This window comes from Xenopus laevis, chromosome 8S, assembly GCF_017654675.1.
Source record: "Xenopus laevis strain J_2021 chromosome 8S, Xenopus_laevis_v10.1, whole genome shotgun sequence".
In the NCBI taxonomy this organism is placed as follows: domain Eukaryota; kingdom Metazoa; phylum Chordata; class Amphibia; order Anura; family Pipidae; genus Xenopus; species Xenopus laevis.
This window is the reverse complement of record NC_054386.1, coordinates 83,770,543-83,787,494: the sequence shown is the minus strand read 5'-3', so window position 1 is coordinate 83,787,494 and position 16,952 is coordinate 83,770,543. Positions and strand designations below refer to the sequence as shown.

The 16,952-nt window shown below is 40.1% G+C and overlaps 1 protein-coding gene across 1 annotated transcript; it reads left to right on the top strand.

The window, feature by feature from the left end:
* The first annotated feature begins 2,342 nt into the window (after nt 1-2,342).
* yif1b.S (Yip1 interacting factor homolog B, membrane trafficking protein S homeolog) lies at nt 2,343-15,017 on the top strand. Its single transcript, XM_041575286.1, has 8 exons — nt 2,343-2,494; nt 4,058-4,284; nt 5,454-5,558; nt 6,010-6,088; nt 7,834-7,891; nt 9,820-9,975; nt 11,334-11,427; nt 12,525-15,017. The coding sequence occupies exons 1-8, from the start codon at nt 2,467-2,469 to the stop codon at nt 12,678-12,680; spliced, it is 903 nt and encodes a 300-aa protein (XP_041431220.1). The 5' UTR covers nt 2,343-2,466; the 3' UTR covers nt 12,681-15,017.
* The last annotated feature ends 1,935 nt before the right edge of the window (nt 15,018-16,952 follow it).

The following is a 16,952-nucleotide window of genomic DNA, read 5'->3' as shown; positions in this document are numbered from 1 at the left end:
ATTTACTGTACTCGTGTTTAGCAAAACTGTTTTATGTGTTTACTGTCCCTTTAAATACTGTAGTTGTTTTATCTACAACATGCCTGTCTCATGGAAAATATGGAGACACATGCTGCTTATGCACTACATAGACCTCTTTGTGTGACATCACTGAAGAACTGATCTAACACTAATGTATCACAATTCCCAGTGAATGAGAAAGTCTGGTGTAATGAGAAATTACTGGACTGCTTCACACACAAACACTGAAACATTGGTCTAGAAATCAGTTGAGTGCTCTATTCTCCAGAGCCTTCCACATCTGGATCTATCGTTTCTGCCATCCCCTGATCTTATGGTATTATTAGTGCCTGTGCACATTCTCTAACAGATAGTTCAGTCAAAATGAATTAATTATAGATTAAAATAGTGATGCTCTTAAACTTCAACTACCAACTTACCCTGAAATATGCTATTAGTACATAAAGCAAAAAGGTTGCAAGGCAAAATTACAGGTTTACTTAAAAGGGATTCTGTCATGGTTTTTTGATGTAGTTTTTGTTTTCTAAATTACATTGTTTACACTGCAAATAATTCATTCTACAATATAAAATTTCAGTACTGAACCAGCACTTTCGGATGGAACTGCTTTCTGGCAGGCTTTAGTTTCTTCTACTAAATGTTTAGTCATACTATTACTAATACTAATATTAATACTAATATTAATGCTAAATGTTTAGGAGGTTTAATAGTTTGGAAAGTGGGCCCTCAGCTTAAGGTTTTCTGGTGGGCCCCTGGTAGGGTTGCCACCTGGCCGGTAAAAATGATAGTTGATCCCAATGTTATTAATAGGGAAAAAATATAAATATATAGGAAGTCCAGAATTTTTTTCCAGAAAAGGTGGCAACCATAACCCCTGGCATTCCAGTAGGGTTGACACTTTTTCTGGAAAAAAATACCCGCCTTCCTATATTCTTACCGTTTTTTCCTATTTATAACATTGGCATCAAGCATCATTTCTCCACCAACATCACTGTGCCCACCTCTGATGTCATCATGCCTGTTCCTACATCACTGCCTCACCCCCAATGTTATCTGCACCCAGCATATAACAGAATTCGGCAGAATTCGAATCTTAATGAAAAAAAGCCGAATCCTGGCCGAATCCCAAACCAAATCCTGGATTCGGTGCATCCCTAATGGCAACTAGGGTTGCCACCTTTTCTGGAAAAAAAACCGGCCTTCCTATATATTTATCTTTTTTACTATTAATAACATTGTGATCTACCATCAGTTTTACCGGCCAGGCCAGTAAAATACCGGCCCTACTTTAGAAGTCAGAACCCAGATACTGTTTTCAATGGAAATGACATTTACAAATTACTCTTAGCTCGGGTTGCCATCTGCCCAGTATTTTACCGGCCTGGCAGGTAAAAACACTGCTTGGTGTTGGTGACAATGTTATTAATAGGGAAAAACCATAAAAATATAGGATTGCATACCTACCAACATTTTGGAAGTAAAAAGAGGGACAAAATTTTTTTTCCCGCACGTAGCGCAGCAATTTTTTTGACCACACCCCTTTCTGTGGCCACACCCCCTAATTACCATGTTTGTTTTACAAAATTTGGCAGGTTATGAAAGTTTGAAAATATTTCTCCTTATCTAAACTGTGTTTTTGTGTCTCAAAATTGTTACAAAGTATCTTATTTGCACCTGTTAGCTGTTCTGGTCTCTCTGCTAAAAGCCAATTAAGTGAGAAACTTTGTTTCTTTTTCTGGCTGTTCAGTGCAGAGAAAAGAGGGACTTTCCAGTACAAATGAGGGACTGCGGGTTGAGCTGTCAAAAGAGGGACTGTCCCTCCGAAAAAGGGACAGTTGGGAGGTATGGGATTGTTGGTATTTTTTTGCCAAAAAAGGTAGCAAACCTACTCTTAGCTGAAGCCAACTGAAAGTATAGATAAATGTATACTGGACACTTGCCTAGAATGACTCTTTCCTCATTATGTAAATAAATGTTTTTGGTTTGAGGTTAAAGGTCATTAAATGTAAAAAAACAAAACAAAAACAAATGACATCTGTTTGACCCAAAACGATTATGTTTATTGGAAATGAGACGAACCACCACAAAGTAACTGAAATGACAATGGACGTGGACGCGTAATCGTGTGTAAAGACAGTACGGGTCACACAGCAGTACAAACAAACGGCGAATGCCTTTACATAATGCCAGGCCAACGCCAACACGCCTCAACTTTGTATCCAGCCAACAAAGTCCCGCCCAATCAATTGACGTGTCTTTCACCAGCTCCCCTCCCCCCTCCATTGCGTTGACACCCTATGCCACATCACATACGTCTTTCGTGGTTTTTTTTCAACTATCTTAATTGATCTCTGCGCTACAAGACAATTTTGTTCCTGGACTTCTGATTGGTTCTTCATTGCATGTGACAAGGAGGCGGCACAGACGCGTCATCAGACTGCAGCCATGAACCAGGAGAGCAGCTTCAGAGCCCGTGAGTGGGACTTGCACCAGCTTACATTTGAGTGGGGCTGATATTAGTATTTAGATGGAGTAGGATTTATTGGTGGTTTCCAATTAAAGCTCAGTTATTCAGATGTGATGAAATAATTCTGTTCATTTGACATAGAAGGGGCTGTATATTGGCATATAGCACTGGTAGGGCAGCAGGGGTTGTTCACCTTTAAATAAAATTCTATTATGATGTAGAGAGTGATATTCTGAGACAATTTGCAATCGGTTTTAATATTTTATTTTTAGTTTTTTTATTGATTTTGCTTTTTATTCAGCAGCTCTCCATTTTGCAATTTCAGCAATCTGGTCGCTAGGGTCCAAGTTCCCCTGGCAACCATGCACTGATTTAAACCAGAGACTGGAATATAAGTAGGAGAGGGCCTGAATAGAAAGATCAGTAATAAAAAGTAGCAATAACAATACATTTGTAGCCTTACAGAGCATTTGTTTTTAGACGGGGTCAGTGACCCCCCCCCCCCATTTGAAAGCTGGAAAGAATCAAAAGAAAAAGGCAAATAACTCAAAAACTATAAAAAAAGAAAAATTGAAGGGCAATTGAAAATTAGCCATTCTAGGACATACTAAAAGTTAACTTAAAGGAGACATTTAGGATAAATGAAAAAAGAAGTAATTTTGTAGGCAATTATTAGTAATATATGGTGTTGCTTTTTACATGGTGCTATAAATTTATATTTTCTTTAAAAATGGCCCCTTTATTGGAGCTCCCTATAGATTTTTAATAGGGTGTTTAAAATGAAGTGTGGGCGTTTCCTAACGGTCCCTGCCAGAAGTACAGTAGGAGGGGGACAGCCAATCACAGCCCTGCAGTCACACAAGCACAGACAGGCTTCAGTTCCCCATCAGGTCCTGCTAGCTGCTGATTGGATCTGAGAGCCCCCGGCTCCCCTGCACAGCCTGGGAATTCAGGGAGCAGGAAGTGGAAGAGAAGGGAGGGATTATTAGGGTTTTTGCAGAAATATTCAATAAATCATTCTGAAACACTACTTTTTTTATGCACAATTCTTCTATCTACATCTAAATGAGTATAATGCACTGGTACACTTATTTTTTACACAAAATGTCTCCTTTAAAGGTGAACCACCCAAGAGTCTATCTCTGCAAGTATAAGACTAGGAGACAGGGCTGCTGAATTGTAATTGCAGGCTAATAGTTTGGATAATACGCACGCAGGTCCGGACTGGCCCAATCAGCCCACAAAGAGGCCCAAACAGACCCCACCAGCCCACTAATTACTGACTTTCTACGGCACCTTATAGCAGCCCCTTTGGCATTTGCCAGAACCCACAGATTGCCAGTCCTGTACGCACGGCATAGTTGAAAGTTCCCCACCATTCAGCAGCTTGTGTACATGTCAAGGCATCCCCAAGCTAACAGTATAAATCGTGTTACACTCACTTTTGTATCCAACTGGACATCATTCTGCATTGTTTTGTTATTTCTAAATAAATATTGTTTCTCATTTCTCTCTGCACCTATTCTCTTGCTGTTAAGTGATCTTCCTGCCATGTTTTCTCTTCATCAGCCCCCAAGAGACGCGCAAGGGGCTCCAACCCAAATGTGTCGACCCCCCACCAGCTGTTTGATGACACAAGCGGAGGGCCTGTTCCTCATGGAGGAGAGTATCCCAACCATTCATCCCCAGCTTTGGGTATCCCGGCACAAGCCTTTTTGTCAGAACCCATGTCCAACTTTGCTATGGCCTATGGCAGCAGCTTGGCCAGTCAGGGAAAGGAAATGATGGACAAGAATGTAAGTGATCTGCAAAATGGATGTGAATTTATAGCTGTAGCCAATTCCTTAAATATGAAAGAACAATTGTTTATATAAACATGAAATAGGCTGGCTACTAGAAAAAATTTAAAAATAATGACTTTATTCAAATGAAAATGTATACATGAAATCAGGGCTGCCATCAGGGCGGGTACAAGTGGCCCGGGCCTGAAGGGGGGCCCGGCAGTGCCAAATCGGCGGCCATTTCCGTAGTCCCGAACAGCTGAAATGCGCCGAACTCCCGAAGCCACCAAAACAGCCCAAATTGAAGTCCTGAAGCAAAGAAAAGACCCAAAGCCACGAAAGGAGGCGAATTTGAAGTCCCGAAGCCACGAGTTCAATTCTACTGAACATCAATTTGTATTTTTTTAATCCCCTGGCCACCAATGTATTATTTAAATATTCTATAGGCCCCTGCCACCAATGTTTTTTTTTTAAAAATATTCTCTGGGGCTTCAATTTTTTTTAACTTGTAAAGGGTACCCTGGCGCCAATGTTTTTTTTAAAAAATATTCTTTGGGGCCCCAATTTTTTTTTTTAACTTGTAAGGGGGGCCCTGGTGCCAATGTTTTTTTTTTTTTTTTTAACTTATATGGGGGCCCTCGTCACCAATTTTTTTTTTTTAACTTGTAGGGAGGCCCTGACCACCAGTCTACTGTAATATACTGTAATATATCACACTTGAACCCTGAATAAAATAGTTGTGGTCTTTCCGATAAGTCTTAGAAGTAGGGATGCGCAGAATCCAGGATTTGAGTCGGGCCAGGATTCGGCCTTTTTCAGCATGATTAGGATTTGGCCTAATCCTTCTGCCCGGCCAAACTGAATCCTAATTTGCATATGCAATTTGGCGGCAGGGAAGGTAAATCACGTCACTTTTTATCACAAAACAAGGAAGTAAAAAATGTTTTCCCCTTCCCACCCCTAATTTGGATATGCAAATTAGTTTCAGTATTCAGCCAAATCTTTCACAAAGAATTCAGAGGTTCAGCCGAATCCGAAATAGTGGATTTGGTGCATCCCTATTAATGTATTAATGCGGTTAACGTAGTGATGTTGACAGTAGATCAGGCCTCAGAGCTATGTGAATCCAGTCTTGTAAATAGTTAATTAACGCAATATTTTGTTTTTTGCCATTTCCTTTAAAGATCGACCGGATTATCCCAGTGAGCAAAATTAAATATTATTTTGCGGTTGACACAGTTTACGTTGGTAAGAAGATTGGGCTGCTTATGTTTCCTTACATGCACCAGGTAAAAATTGCTTTCATGGTATTTCGATTGCTGAAAGTTTGATAGTTGTTCATAGTGCCTGTTTTATAATGATACATGGGAGGCTCTATAGTAGCTTATCTTGTACATTTTGGGACAGAATTATGAAATGTGAGTTCAGCTTTTAATCAATAAAAACTCACCCACATTCTATTGATTCCTATGGGATTTTTGAAAGTGTATTTATCAAATGGTGAGTTCCAATTTTCACCCATTGATAATTAGTCTTCTAAAATCCCATAGGAATGGATAGAATGTGAGTGAGTTTTTTTTTCAGCCTGTTTTTGGCTTACAACTGCAAATGCTGTTTGCTAAAGTCTGGCAATCAAAGAGGGTACAGCTTTACTTGTATTCTTATTTTTTGTTTTAATAAATGCTTAGAAATACACTATCCTCCATCTCTGGCATATTTGTAACTTTTGTTACATTGCAGGATTGGGAAGTGAGATACCAACAGGACACCCCTGTGGCTCCAAGATTTGACATCAATGCTCCTGATCTTTACATTCCAGGTGTGTTTCAAAGCATGTAAATACTTACTCTTAAAGGAAAACTACACCCCCTGAACAATGTAGGCCTTTATAAAAAGATATTGCATAAAACAGCTCATGTGTAAAACCCTGCTTCATGTAAATAAACCATTTTCATAATAATATACTTTTTTAGTAGTAAGCCTAAATAGAAAATTGACATTTAAAAAAATAAAGGCTGCCCCCTGGGATCGTAGGATTCACAGTGCACACAAACATACCAAACATGTTAGGTCACGTGAGCCAATTAACAGACAGAGTTCTGTCTTTTGCTTCCACACTTCTTCCTGTTACAGTTAGAGCTGCAGTATTTCTGGTCAGGTGATCTCTGAGGCAGCACACAAACCATCCCAAAATGGTGGTTCAAGACAAGAGATGTGAAAGGGCGATATTTACTTAAATATATAGACCAGTTTGGTAAGATTTTTTTAATATGCCACTTATATGATATCAACTATCTGTTAAAGAGCATGTAAAGGCAAAAAAATAAAATCCCATGTTTACTTTCTTTAATGAAAACGAAACCAATCTCCAATATACTTTAATTAAAAATGTGTACAATTTTTATAAGAAACCTGACTGTATGCAGTGAAATCTCCCTTCATTTACTGCTGTGGATAGGAATTATCAGATGGTCCCTAACTGCTGAGCAGGGAAACAATCATACTTATGTACAGCAGGGGGAGCCCCCGCCTTACTTCCCAGCCATGCAGAACTCAAGCAGCTTTGTTTATGACGATCCCTAAGCAGCCCACACCACACTGAGCATGTGCACAGTCTTGGTCTTGCAAAGATGTTTAACAAAGTTACAAGATGGTGACCCCCTGTAGCCAACTTTGAAAGCATAAATTATTTGTTTGATTAGGCTTGTGGTGCAGTAAGTTCATGTTTATATTTAGTATACAAAATACAGCATTTCTAGCCTTAATCTATTTTAGACTCTACATGCCCTTCATTCATTCATTTGGGGGTAAAGTTTTCATTTAAACTGGGTCCTTGGTCTGCAACAATATGAAGCACCTCTTGGACTTCTAGCATTTTACTATACATTTCCAGTTTAAAGTGTAATTCTGTTAGCTGGCCAACCCACACATTAATGGGTGGTTTAAAGCACAGCACAACCTTAGTATAGTCAGTATCTGCAAGTGGCTTGTGACGGACACAATCATGGGGAAAAGGACTATGGCAGATGAACTGAACATTACAAAATATCCTCACCAGCAATATCATTTAAATGTAACTGCAGCTGATTCAAACCCTTTAAACAGCCATGGGTACATTGCTACAATGGATCTATTGTTAAATAATGTGAAATTTTACTATTTCTGTAACTATAGAACCCATATTCTTAGCACTCATCAGGTGGGATAAAATAACCTGACCACATGAAAAACTGGCTGGGGGTACCTAGACCTGAGGAGTAATTCAGAAGCTAGCATGCAGTTTGGGTTTTAGAGGTTTCATGAAATTTAAAGGTTTGGCCAATTTCTGCAAACTGTTTATAATGTGCCGATCTCTCGTGTGAAACAACAAAAATGGGGTCAGCCTTAATAAAATTGTATGGGTTAAAGTGAAACCTATTCCATATCCAGAGCAATTTGCATAGGAAGCCTTTCCTGCTAGACTAGCTATAATAATATAGTAACCTATAGTAAAAGCTATAGCAATAAAATGAGTGGCAAGAGAGCCATATGCTGTCTTTAAATATATATTATTTTTCTCTACAGTCATGGCTTTTGTCACATATATTCTGGTGGCTGGCTTGGCACTGGGGACACAGAGCAGGTATGTGAAGTTATAACGGTTCTGGATATTATAAGATGAACTTTAAAGGGATACTGTTATGGGAAAACATTTTTTTGTCAAAACACATCAGTTAATAGTGCTGCTCCAGCAGAATTCTGCACTGAAATCCATTTAGAGCAAACAGATTTTTTCATATTTAATTTTGATATCTGACATGAGGCTAGACATATTGTCAGTTTCCCAGCTGCCCCAAGTCATGTGACTTGTGCTCTGATAAACTTCAGTCACTCTTTACTGCTGTACTGCAAGTTGGAGTGATATCACCCCCCTCCCTTTCCCCTCCCCAGCAGCAACAACAGAACAATGGGAAGGTAACCAGATAGCAGCTCCCTAACACAATATAATAGATATAAGAACAACACTCAATAGTAAAATCCAGGTCCCACTGAGACACATTCAGTTACATTGAGTAGGAGAAACAACAGCCTGTCAGAAAGCAGTTCCATCCTAAAGTGCTGTCTCTTTCTGAAATCACATGACCAGGCAAAATGACCTGAGATGGGGCCTACACACACCAATATTGCAACTTAAAAAATACACTTGCTGGTTCAGGAATTAAGTTTTATATTGTAGAGTGAATTATTTGCAGTGTAAACAGTATAATTTAGAAACAAAAACTACACCATAAAAATCATGACAGAATCCCTTTAAAGTTGATGGTACATGTTACTTCATTTCATATCAGCATTTTTAAAAAATATACAAAACATATTGGGTTAGTAACTTTACTTATAGCACTCTCAGAAAAACTAGGAACCATGACAGAGCAAAAACTCATTACTATCAGTACCCTATACAGATGCTAAAAAAAGCACTGCAAACATTTCAAGTCACCAAATTCCATTTAAACTAATGAGTCTCACCTCTATGTAAATTAGTTTTTCATAAATTAGTTACAGATCTGTGCACAGCGAGTCTGACCTCAGGCAGTAAATGTGCCCTGAAACTATGAATAGAGTTTTTGAGACAAGTTGTGTTTTTGTCACATCAATAAGGAATTTAGGGTCCTGTTTGCACAATGCTCACTGAACATACATACCATTTGCAGCTTGGATACTATTATTAGAGGGGTTTTTTTTGCTGATTTTTTAAATGGTAAATGAGTTTAAATGGTTATGAGTAGTAATTTACCAAAGCCAACTACTCTGCTAAACATTTGGCTGAATTCTGAAACCAAATCATATTTTGCATATTAAAATATCATTTTAATGTTCAACACGGGGAGGCACATTTATCAAAGGTCGAATTTCGAATTCATGTGAGTTTTAAAACTCCCCTTATAAATCTGAAATTCAACCAATCTAAATTTATCCAAAAAAAACACATTTTTTAAACTCGGTAGAATGGAATTGACCAGAAAACTCGAATCTAATTCTAACTCGAATCTGATTAAAAAAACTTGAATCTCCAAAGGCTGCAACCAACTCAAAATTGATCCCTGGGCCTCTCCCATTGACTTAAACAGTAGGTTTTTGGTGGCGAATAGTCAAATTCAAGTTCTTAAAGGACCAGAGTATGATACATCTCAAAAATCGATTTTGAATTTTTAAAAAAAACTCAAATCGAATTTGAATAACTCCATAGTCGAATTTGACAGTTTTGACCGTAAAAGATTAGAAATTTGGAATTCGAATTTTCAATTCGACCCTTGATAAATCTGCCCCTTAATTTGAATTTCAGAATTTAAATGCACAGAAAACTTACACGAGGCCAAGAGGTTGATTTAGCCAAACGATTCATCTGAATCGGACAATATTAGGATTTAGTGCTCCACTAGACATTATGGAGGGGGACTGACAGACTTTATTCATACGACAGAGTGCTGTAATGTATGTAAAAGTGATGCAGAGATTTGTTGGCACTATATACACATATCAGGAAATAAAGAAAACAATTCTTCTTTACAGATTCTCACCAGAGATCCTGGGCATGCAGGCCAGTTCAGCCCTTGCTTGGCTTATTGTAGAGGTGCTTGCAATCCTCCTCAGCCTTTACCTAGTGACTGTAAATACAGATCTTACCACAGTGGATCTTGTTGCTTTCACCGGATATAAATATGTGGGGTAAGTCCCAGCGGATGTAGGTTGGCAGATAAGTACAAATTTTACATTATGCAATGTGTAATTGTGATTGCATATGCAAATTAGGGGTGGGAAGTGGAAAACATTTCTTACTTTCTTGTTTTCTGACAGACACATGCAATTTCCCTCCCCGCCTCTAATTTGCATATGCAAATTCGGTTCGGCCAGGCAGAAGGATTCGTCCGAATCCTACTGAAAAAGGCCGAATCCTGGTGCATCCCTAGTATGTATATTTTTATTTGTATAGCGCTCCTTAAGGGCAAAGCACTGTTCAGCAAAACAATAAATTAGTAGTAACAAACAAGGGGTCACTGCATTAATAAGTAACAATAAGTGCATTATTAGAAATAAGATCAGAAAAGTATGGACCGCACCTCCAATAAAAAAAAAACTGACTTGGATTTAAGCGCATCACTGCCTGACACGTTTCGGACTCATTAGAGCCTATGATTAAGGACTAGTGAGTCCGAAACGTGTCAGGCATTGATGCGCTTACATCCAAGTCAGTTTTTGACTTATACCTATGAACCAATTCAGCTGAAAACATTTTTTAATGCCAATATTCCTGTCTGCACATCCGTCGTGGATGCGGTAATATTCTTCAAAAAGTTGGTGTACAAGAAAAGGCCAATTCAGTTAATCTTGCTGAATCGGCCTTTTCTTGTACACTTTACCCTTTTGATGCGTTACATGCTTTTTTGTAATCTTTTTTAATGACAAAATAATACAGGAGAAACTTTTTTTTTATTGGGGGTGCGGTCCATACTTTTCTGATCTTGAATCTCATAACTTTGTTGAGACCTGCACTCCTATACAAACAGCACCGATATAATACAAAGGGGATGTGAGACTCTGCAGCAAAGTGCTCTGTCATATAAGTGGCAGTTTCCAGTTCAACTGATAATATATTTACAGTGATGGGTAACTAAGGCTTTAGCAAGTTAAGGCCCCCATACACTTGGCCGATAAAAGCTGCTGATAGAGTCGGCAGTTTATTGGCCCGTGTGTGGGGCCATCCGATGGGCTTCCCCGATCAATATTTGGCCAAAAGTCGGGCACATCTTGATCAGGCAGGTTAAAAAATCCTGTCAGATCTCGGACGCATCTATGTGGTCCCGCGATCGACCACCCTTATCAGATCCATTATGATCCGATCGTTGGGCCCTAGGGCCCACGATTGGATCAGCCCGATATCGGCCACTTCAATGTGGGCATATAGGGGAGAGATCCGCTCGTTTGGCGACATCTCTGCATCTATGGCCACCTTCAGAGGCACAGTCTGGGTTTCTGATCCCTGCCAATCGCACTTATTGAACATCTTTTGTTTGTGTTTGTTGCAGGATGATTTCAGGTGTTATTTCTGGCCTTCTATTTGGGAAAACCGGATACTACATAGTACTCGCCTGGTGCTGTATCTCTATCGTTTTTTTCATGGTAAGTGATCTTTGTTCATTTCCAGTGGAGCATATCATTACATCAGCCTCATAAATCCAATATTACATTATTCTAGGTCCACCATATACCAAGCAAATTGTGGTGTTTTTGTACTACACTGTTTTTTGTCCATAATACACAACTGATATTTGCATTGTTTCATTAGCAGTCATTAGGGCAGATTCACTACGGGCGAAGTGGCTAACGCTAGCGTAAATTCACCAGAAATCCCATCCGCGTGGACAACGCTTACTAACAGGCGTAGAGGACAATTCACTAGTGAATGAGATACTAGCGTTCATTCGCACTCTATCGCCGGGCAACTTTTCGCTCTGGCGAACAGTCATTACTCCGCAAAAGTGTGAATTTTACTGAGCGTTACCTCTTTCGCCAGAGTTGACTTCGCCACCTCAGACCAGGCAAACTGCTAAAAGCTACATCCTCCTTGATCTTATGTCAGTGACATCATATCCTGTCTGCCGGAAATGCATTAAAGTTGTAAAAAACGCTGGCGACTTGTCCTTTTTTTAAGCGGGATTGCCTGCAAAAGTCCTAACTATTAAACGTTTTTGTGTTAACATTTTCCCCCAGATATTTGAGGGAACATTCATTTTAGGGTGGGCTCATGTGTAGGGCATTAGAGGATCTATTTGGTCTTTATTACAAATGTCCAAAGAATCTGAATAAAAAGTGGTCACTTCAAGTATTTACACCAACATCTCTAATAAAGACGTCCATAGGACTTTAATGTACCCGCCCTATTCAAATTGACCTAAGCATAAGAGGACTAACGAAGTTAGGCAGAAGCGTCATTTTGATTTGAAACGCTTGCACTTCCGAAGCAACGCTAGGAAAAAGTCGCCAGTGTTCGGCACCCAGGACGCAATTTTCACCTGTTGAAACGTTCGATGGCGACAATTCGCCCTTTAGTGAATCTGCCCCATTGTCTGCAGGACAGTGAAATAATACTCAACTGTTTACAGAACTCAGTTTGTAGGTAATGGAGAGACTTCTAGGTGGATTACGATTTTTTTTTTATTAAACTGGCAGCTTTGCAAAATATTATTGATTCCTATTAATATGCTTTGACTTTTCAGATCCGCACCCTTCGTTTGAAGATCCTCTCTGAGGCTGCAGCTGAAGGTGTTTTGGTTCGTGGAGCCAGGAACCAGCTGCGTATGTACCTTACAATGGCTATTGCTGCTGTGCAGCCCATCTTCATGTACTGGCTGACCTATCACTTAGTGAGATGATGCCTTACCTGCCTGGTGTGCCCAGAAGAGGGGGTACCTACCCACACACCGGCATGGATCAATATGGCCCTTGTCACCCAGGTCCTGCTATGATGTTGTTTATCATTATATATGTTTTACATTGAGAGCCGCAGATCCTGTACCATTTGTCTACAAGGATTAGATCCTTCTTCAGAAACAACATTGACTGGTACCTTATCAGTCCACCACTGCAAGGACGTCCACGCCCCGTTATTAGTTCTATCACTCCCAACAGCATATGAAATGACTGCAATTATCCCCATTGAACAAGCATCGCTCCTCCTTTTTTAATACTCCGGTAAATAAAACAACAATCATCTTGAATTAACAAGCCCTCAAGGTTGAAATATGGGTATTGTTTTCACACACTAAGGGGCAGATTTGTCAAGGCTCAAAGTTCGAATTCATGGAAGTTTAGTGAAAAAATGTATTTTTTTTTAAAAAAAAAAAAACGAATTAATTTATTTAAAAAAAAAAAACAACGAATTTTCTAAACACTGGTGAAAAGGATCGACCAAAACCTTGAATCGAATATGAATAGAGTTTTAAAGGAGAATTCAAGCATTTTCCAAAAAAAACCTTACCCCCCCCACCCCACTTAGACCCCTCCCCCCCAGCCTAGCTGCCCCCCTGGTTAATGCCCCTAACTTTATACTTAGCCCCTTGGTGCAGATTCAGGCATCAGAATTCCACGCAGCCATCTTCCATGTCTTCTTCCGGCACTTCAGCAATTTCCGTCCATTTCAGCGCATGCGCAGTTGTCACAAACCGGTGAATTGCTGCGACTGCGCCTGCGACACTTCGCCGGTCTCCGACTCAGCTTACCGAAGACCAGGCAGATGGCTGCATGGAACTCCGATGCCTGAATCTGCACCGAGGGGTAAGTATAAAGTTAGGGGCATTTCCCGGGGCGCAGTTGGGCAGGGAGGGAGGGTGGTCTACGTGAGGTGGGAGGTAGGGGTTTTCTTTTTTGAACACAGTTGAATTCACCTTTAAAAACTTGATTCGAGTTTTTTTCTCTGAAAAAAAAACTTCAAATGTCAGGAAAGCTGCTGCAGAAAACTCCAAATTGATCCCTGGACCCTCTCCCATTGACTTATACAGTAATTTGGCAGGTATTAGGTGGCGAATAGTCGAAAATAAACAACTCCCATGTTGAATTTGACCGTTTTGGCCATAAAACAAACTCGAAAATTTGAATTTGAAATTCAACCCTTGGTAAATCTGCCTGTAAAAGAACGATATCTCCACGTATTGACGTAATGGAGAAAACAACATATTTGTTGTTTGTGGTTAGACCTTTGAAATGGACAGTCACACATTTAGCTTGTACATGTCAGGCCTACGTCCGACTCCTTCTCTTCAGGCACCTGTACACTCTGCTTGTCTAGCTTTTTATTTATTTCAACTAATATCGGAAAAGAAATGGGGAAAATCTGTGATATTCAAAAACGGATGGATATCTCATTGCTTTACTGTTAAAGTGAGCAGTTAGTTTTTAGCCATTGCAGTTCCTGTTCTAAGTAAGTAAGATGATTTGTTTTATCTCATTTCTTAGCAGACCTATTGCGTATCTTCAGCATATAAAAACTCACTGAGCCAATCCAGTGCTGTCCTCCATATTAGTCTGCAATTTGTACCCATTCTCCTGCATCTGGACTTGAATAGACGGAGCCCATGTCCATAAAAGACGTTCTTCTTTTTTGGGGAATGTACTATCCTTGAGTGTTTTCAGCTTAATATAGTGTATATGAGGCTGTGGGTGGGTTTCTTCGCCTGACTTTTCTAATATATTTGGTTTTAGCAAAAACTCTGCTGAAATGTATTTAGTATTTATGAGCATTATAGTGAAGGTGCGGGCCGGGCAGGTTCAGGCCGACCTCACAGGGCAGAGCTCTTCTTCCTGCTCTCCCCAACTGCCACCTTACACTGCCGACTTCTGGCTTCTTCTTTTATACATATGCGCCTGCTCGCCCGACCGTTTTGTGACTTCATCGGTGGGGCGGGTCTATAAAAGGAAGGCGGGCGCAGCTGGAGGGAGGGCGGTTGCAAGTTGGGTAAAGCCTGACCTGCTCATTACTACAGCATTATCATCGCTACAAGACAGAGAAACTGCATCTTAAAGATTTGGGGAATTAAATATAACCTCCTATGATGCCTGTTTTGAAAATTCCAATATTTTGGCCTTAATATTTTTTTTTTCGTTTAAAAAAATTCTTGTAAGGTAGGTTTAGATATGCATGATGTTTCTTACATTTTGTGTTCAAATATTCTGTATCATGTCTCCGCTTTAAATTAAAAAGTTTTGTCTTGATACCAAGGAAACATTGTACAATATCTTGAGTTTATTACTAGATTTACGCACACCGGACTGTGTTCATATGTTCTAGATCAGTGATCCCCAACCAGCAGCTCGTGAGCAACATGTTACTTTCCAACCCCTTGGATGTTGCTCCCAGTGGCCTCAAAGCAGGTGCTTATCTTTCAATTCCAGGCTTGGAGACAAGTTTTGGTTCATAAAAACCAGGTGTACTACCAAACAGAGTCTCAGTGTAGGTTGACAATCCACATAGGGGCTACTAAATGGCCAATCACAGCCCTTATTGGGCACCCCAGGAACATTTTTCATGCTTGTGTTGCTCTACATCTCCTTTTACTTCTGAGTGTTGCTCAGGTTCTAAAGGTTAGGGATCCCTGTTCTAGAGCATTTCTGTCCAAGTAACCTTTTTTTATTAGTCCAAATTATTATGCAATACATATTCAGCACTGCAAACACAAGTCCACAGGGCATAACAATGAGGTTTTAGAAGCAAACTGTGCTTGGAAGCAGTCATGGTTAGGGACAGGAGGCCATAAAGCTGTGTGTGTGGGAAGGAGGCTCACTTACTGGCCAAGAGCAATTGAGCAGCACAGGTAAGAATTTGCCATACCGAGGTAGAGTCCTGCAGCGAGTCGGCTACCCGCGGATTACCCACAAAAAAAGCGGGCACCCTGTAGAATGAGGGGAGGATTTTCAGGTGCAGGTATAGATCTAAATTTATTATCTTATGTAATATTGTCCTTTTACTCCTTTTAAAGTTTTACAAAACTTGTTTCTGTCCCTGCCCACTTTTGAGGATGTCACTTCCGGTTTGTAGCACCATCACTTCCTGTTTGATGGTGGTCAGCGGGTTGGGTTGGAGATAAGGCAGTTGGGGGTCCGGGTTTGGTAGTGGATCAAAGTGGGTAAATATGCAGGTTGCAGTTTGTGTCGCAGAAATTGGTTCCGTGCAGGACTCTATACCGAGGTACCAAAAGTAAGTTACTGGTAGGACCTATTCAGTGAAACTCAAAAAAAAGTTCCAGTCTTCATCTGCCACCACAGTGGAATATGCTTATAAAAATATAGACCATCCCTCAATGGGCAGACAAAGATATTAAAATATTAAGGGACATAGTAACAGATGTGGATTTAAATCACTTTGTAACTCTTAGAGAAGTCTTTTGGCTGTCTCCTGCTATTTACAACTTAGACATGCCTTCTACACCCAGTTTCCAGCCAGACCACTGCAGGTATCTGAGACTTCCCTGGAAGCCTGCCTTCATAGACCGGACTTAAAAAAATCACTGTCCTGATTCTATACTCTGCTGTGACAAGCTAACCGTGATCCATTGGCTAAGACTAAAGGGAAGTGGCAGAGCGAATTATCAGACCCGGAGGATGAAATGTGGGTAGATGCCTTAAAACAAGTCAGTGACAGGCTTATCCAAGTAAATTCATTAACTGGACCTACCTAACACCTCACAGGCTGGCCAAGCTGTACCCCCAGATACCAGATACATGTCCCAAATGCATCTTAGCGGTGGGCACTTTCCTTCACGTCTTTTGGGAATGCCCAGTCATCAGGCAATTTTGATGAGAAACTGGCCCTCGCCAACATCCAATGTCAGAAAGTATGTTTACTCTGCGTTCTGGAAGACTTGTGTCTCTCGTCACACCAGCGGTTATGTTACCTCCAGTTATTGTTCTATGTAAAGAAAGCCATACTGGTGACATGGAAATCCACATCTGCTCCAGCATTGACCCTCTGGAAAAAACTAATTAATGACATGTTACCCAAACAAAAATTGGTCTACTTGTCTAGAGGATGCCCAGCTAAGTTTAATGCAATTTGGAACACTTGGCTTGGCCAGTCTGTATAAATAGATATGACTCGCAAATGCTTACTTAGCCTTACTTATCTCTGTCCTATTCATCTCTTCTTACTCATC

Bases quoted from the DNA above. Each gene is read 5' to 3' on its own strand.
- yif1b.S (XM_041575286.1), top strand. From the start codon at position 2,467: ATGAACCAGGAGAGCAGCTTCAGAGCCC. The intron at 4,285-5,453 runs GTAAGTGATCTG...TTTCCTTTAAAG, and splicing joins AGGAAATGATGGACAAGAAT to ATCGACCGGATTATCCCAGT. The intron at 6,089-7,833 runs GTGTGTTTCAAA...TTTTCTCTACAG, and splicing joins TCCTGATCTTTACATTCCAG to TCATGGCTTTTGTCACATAT.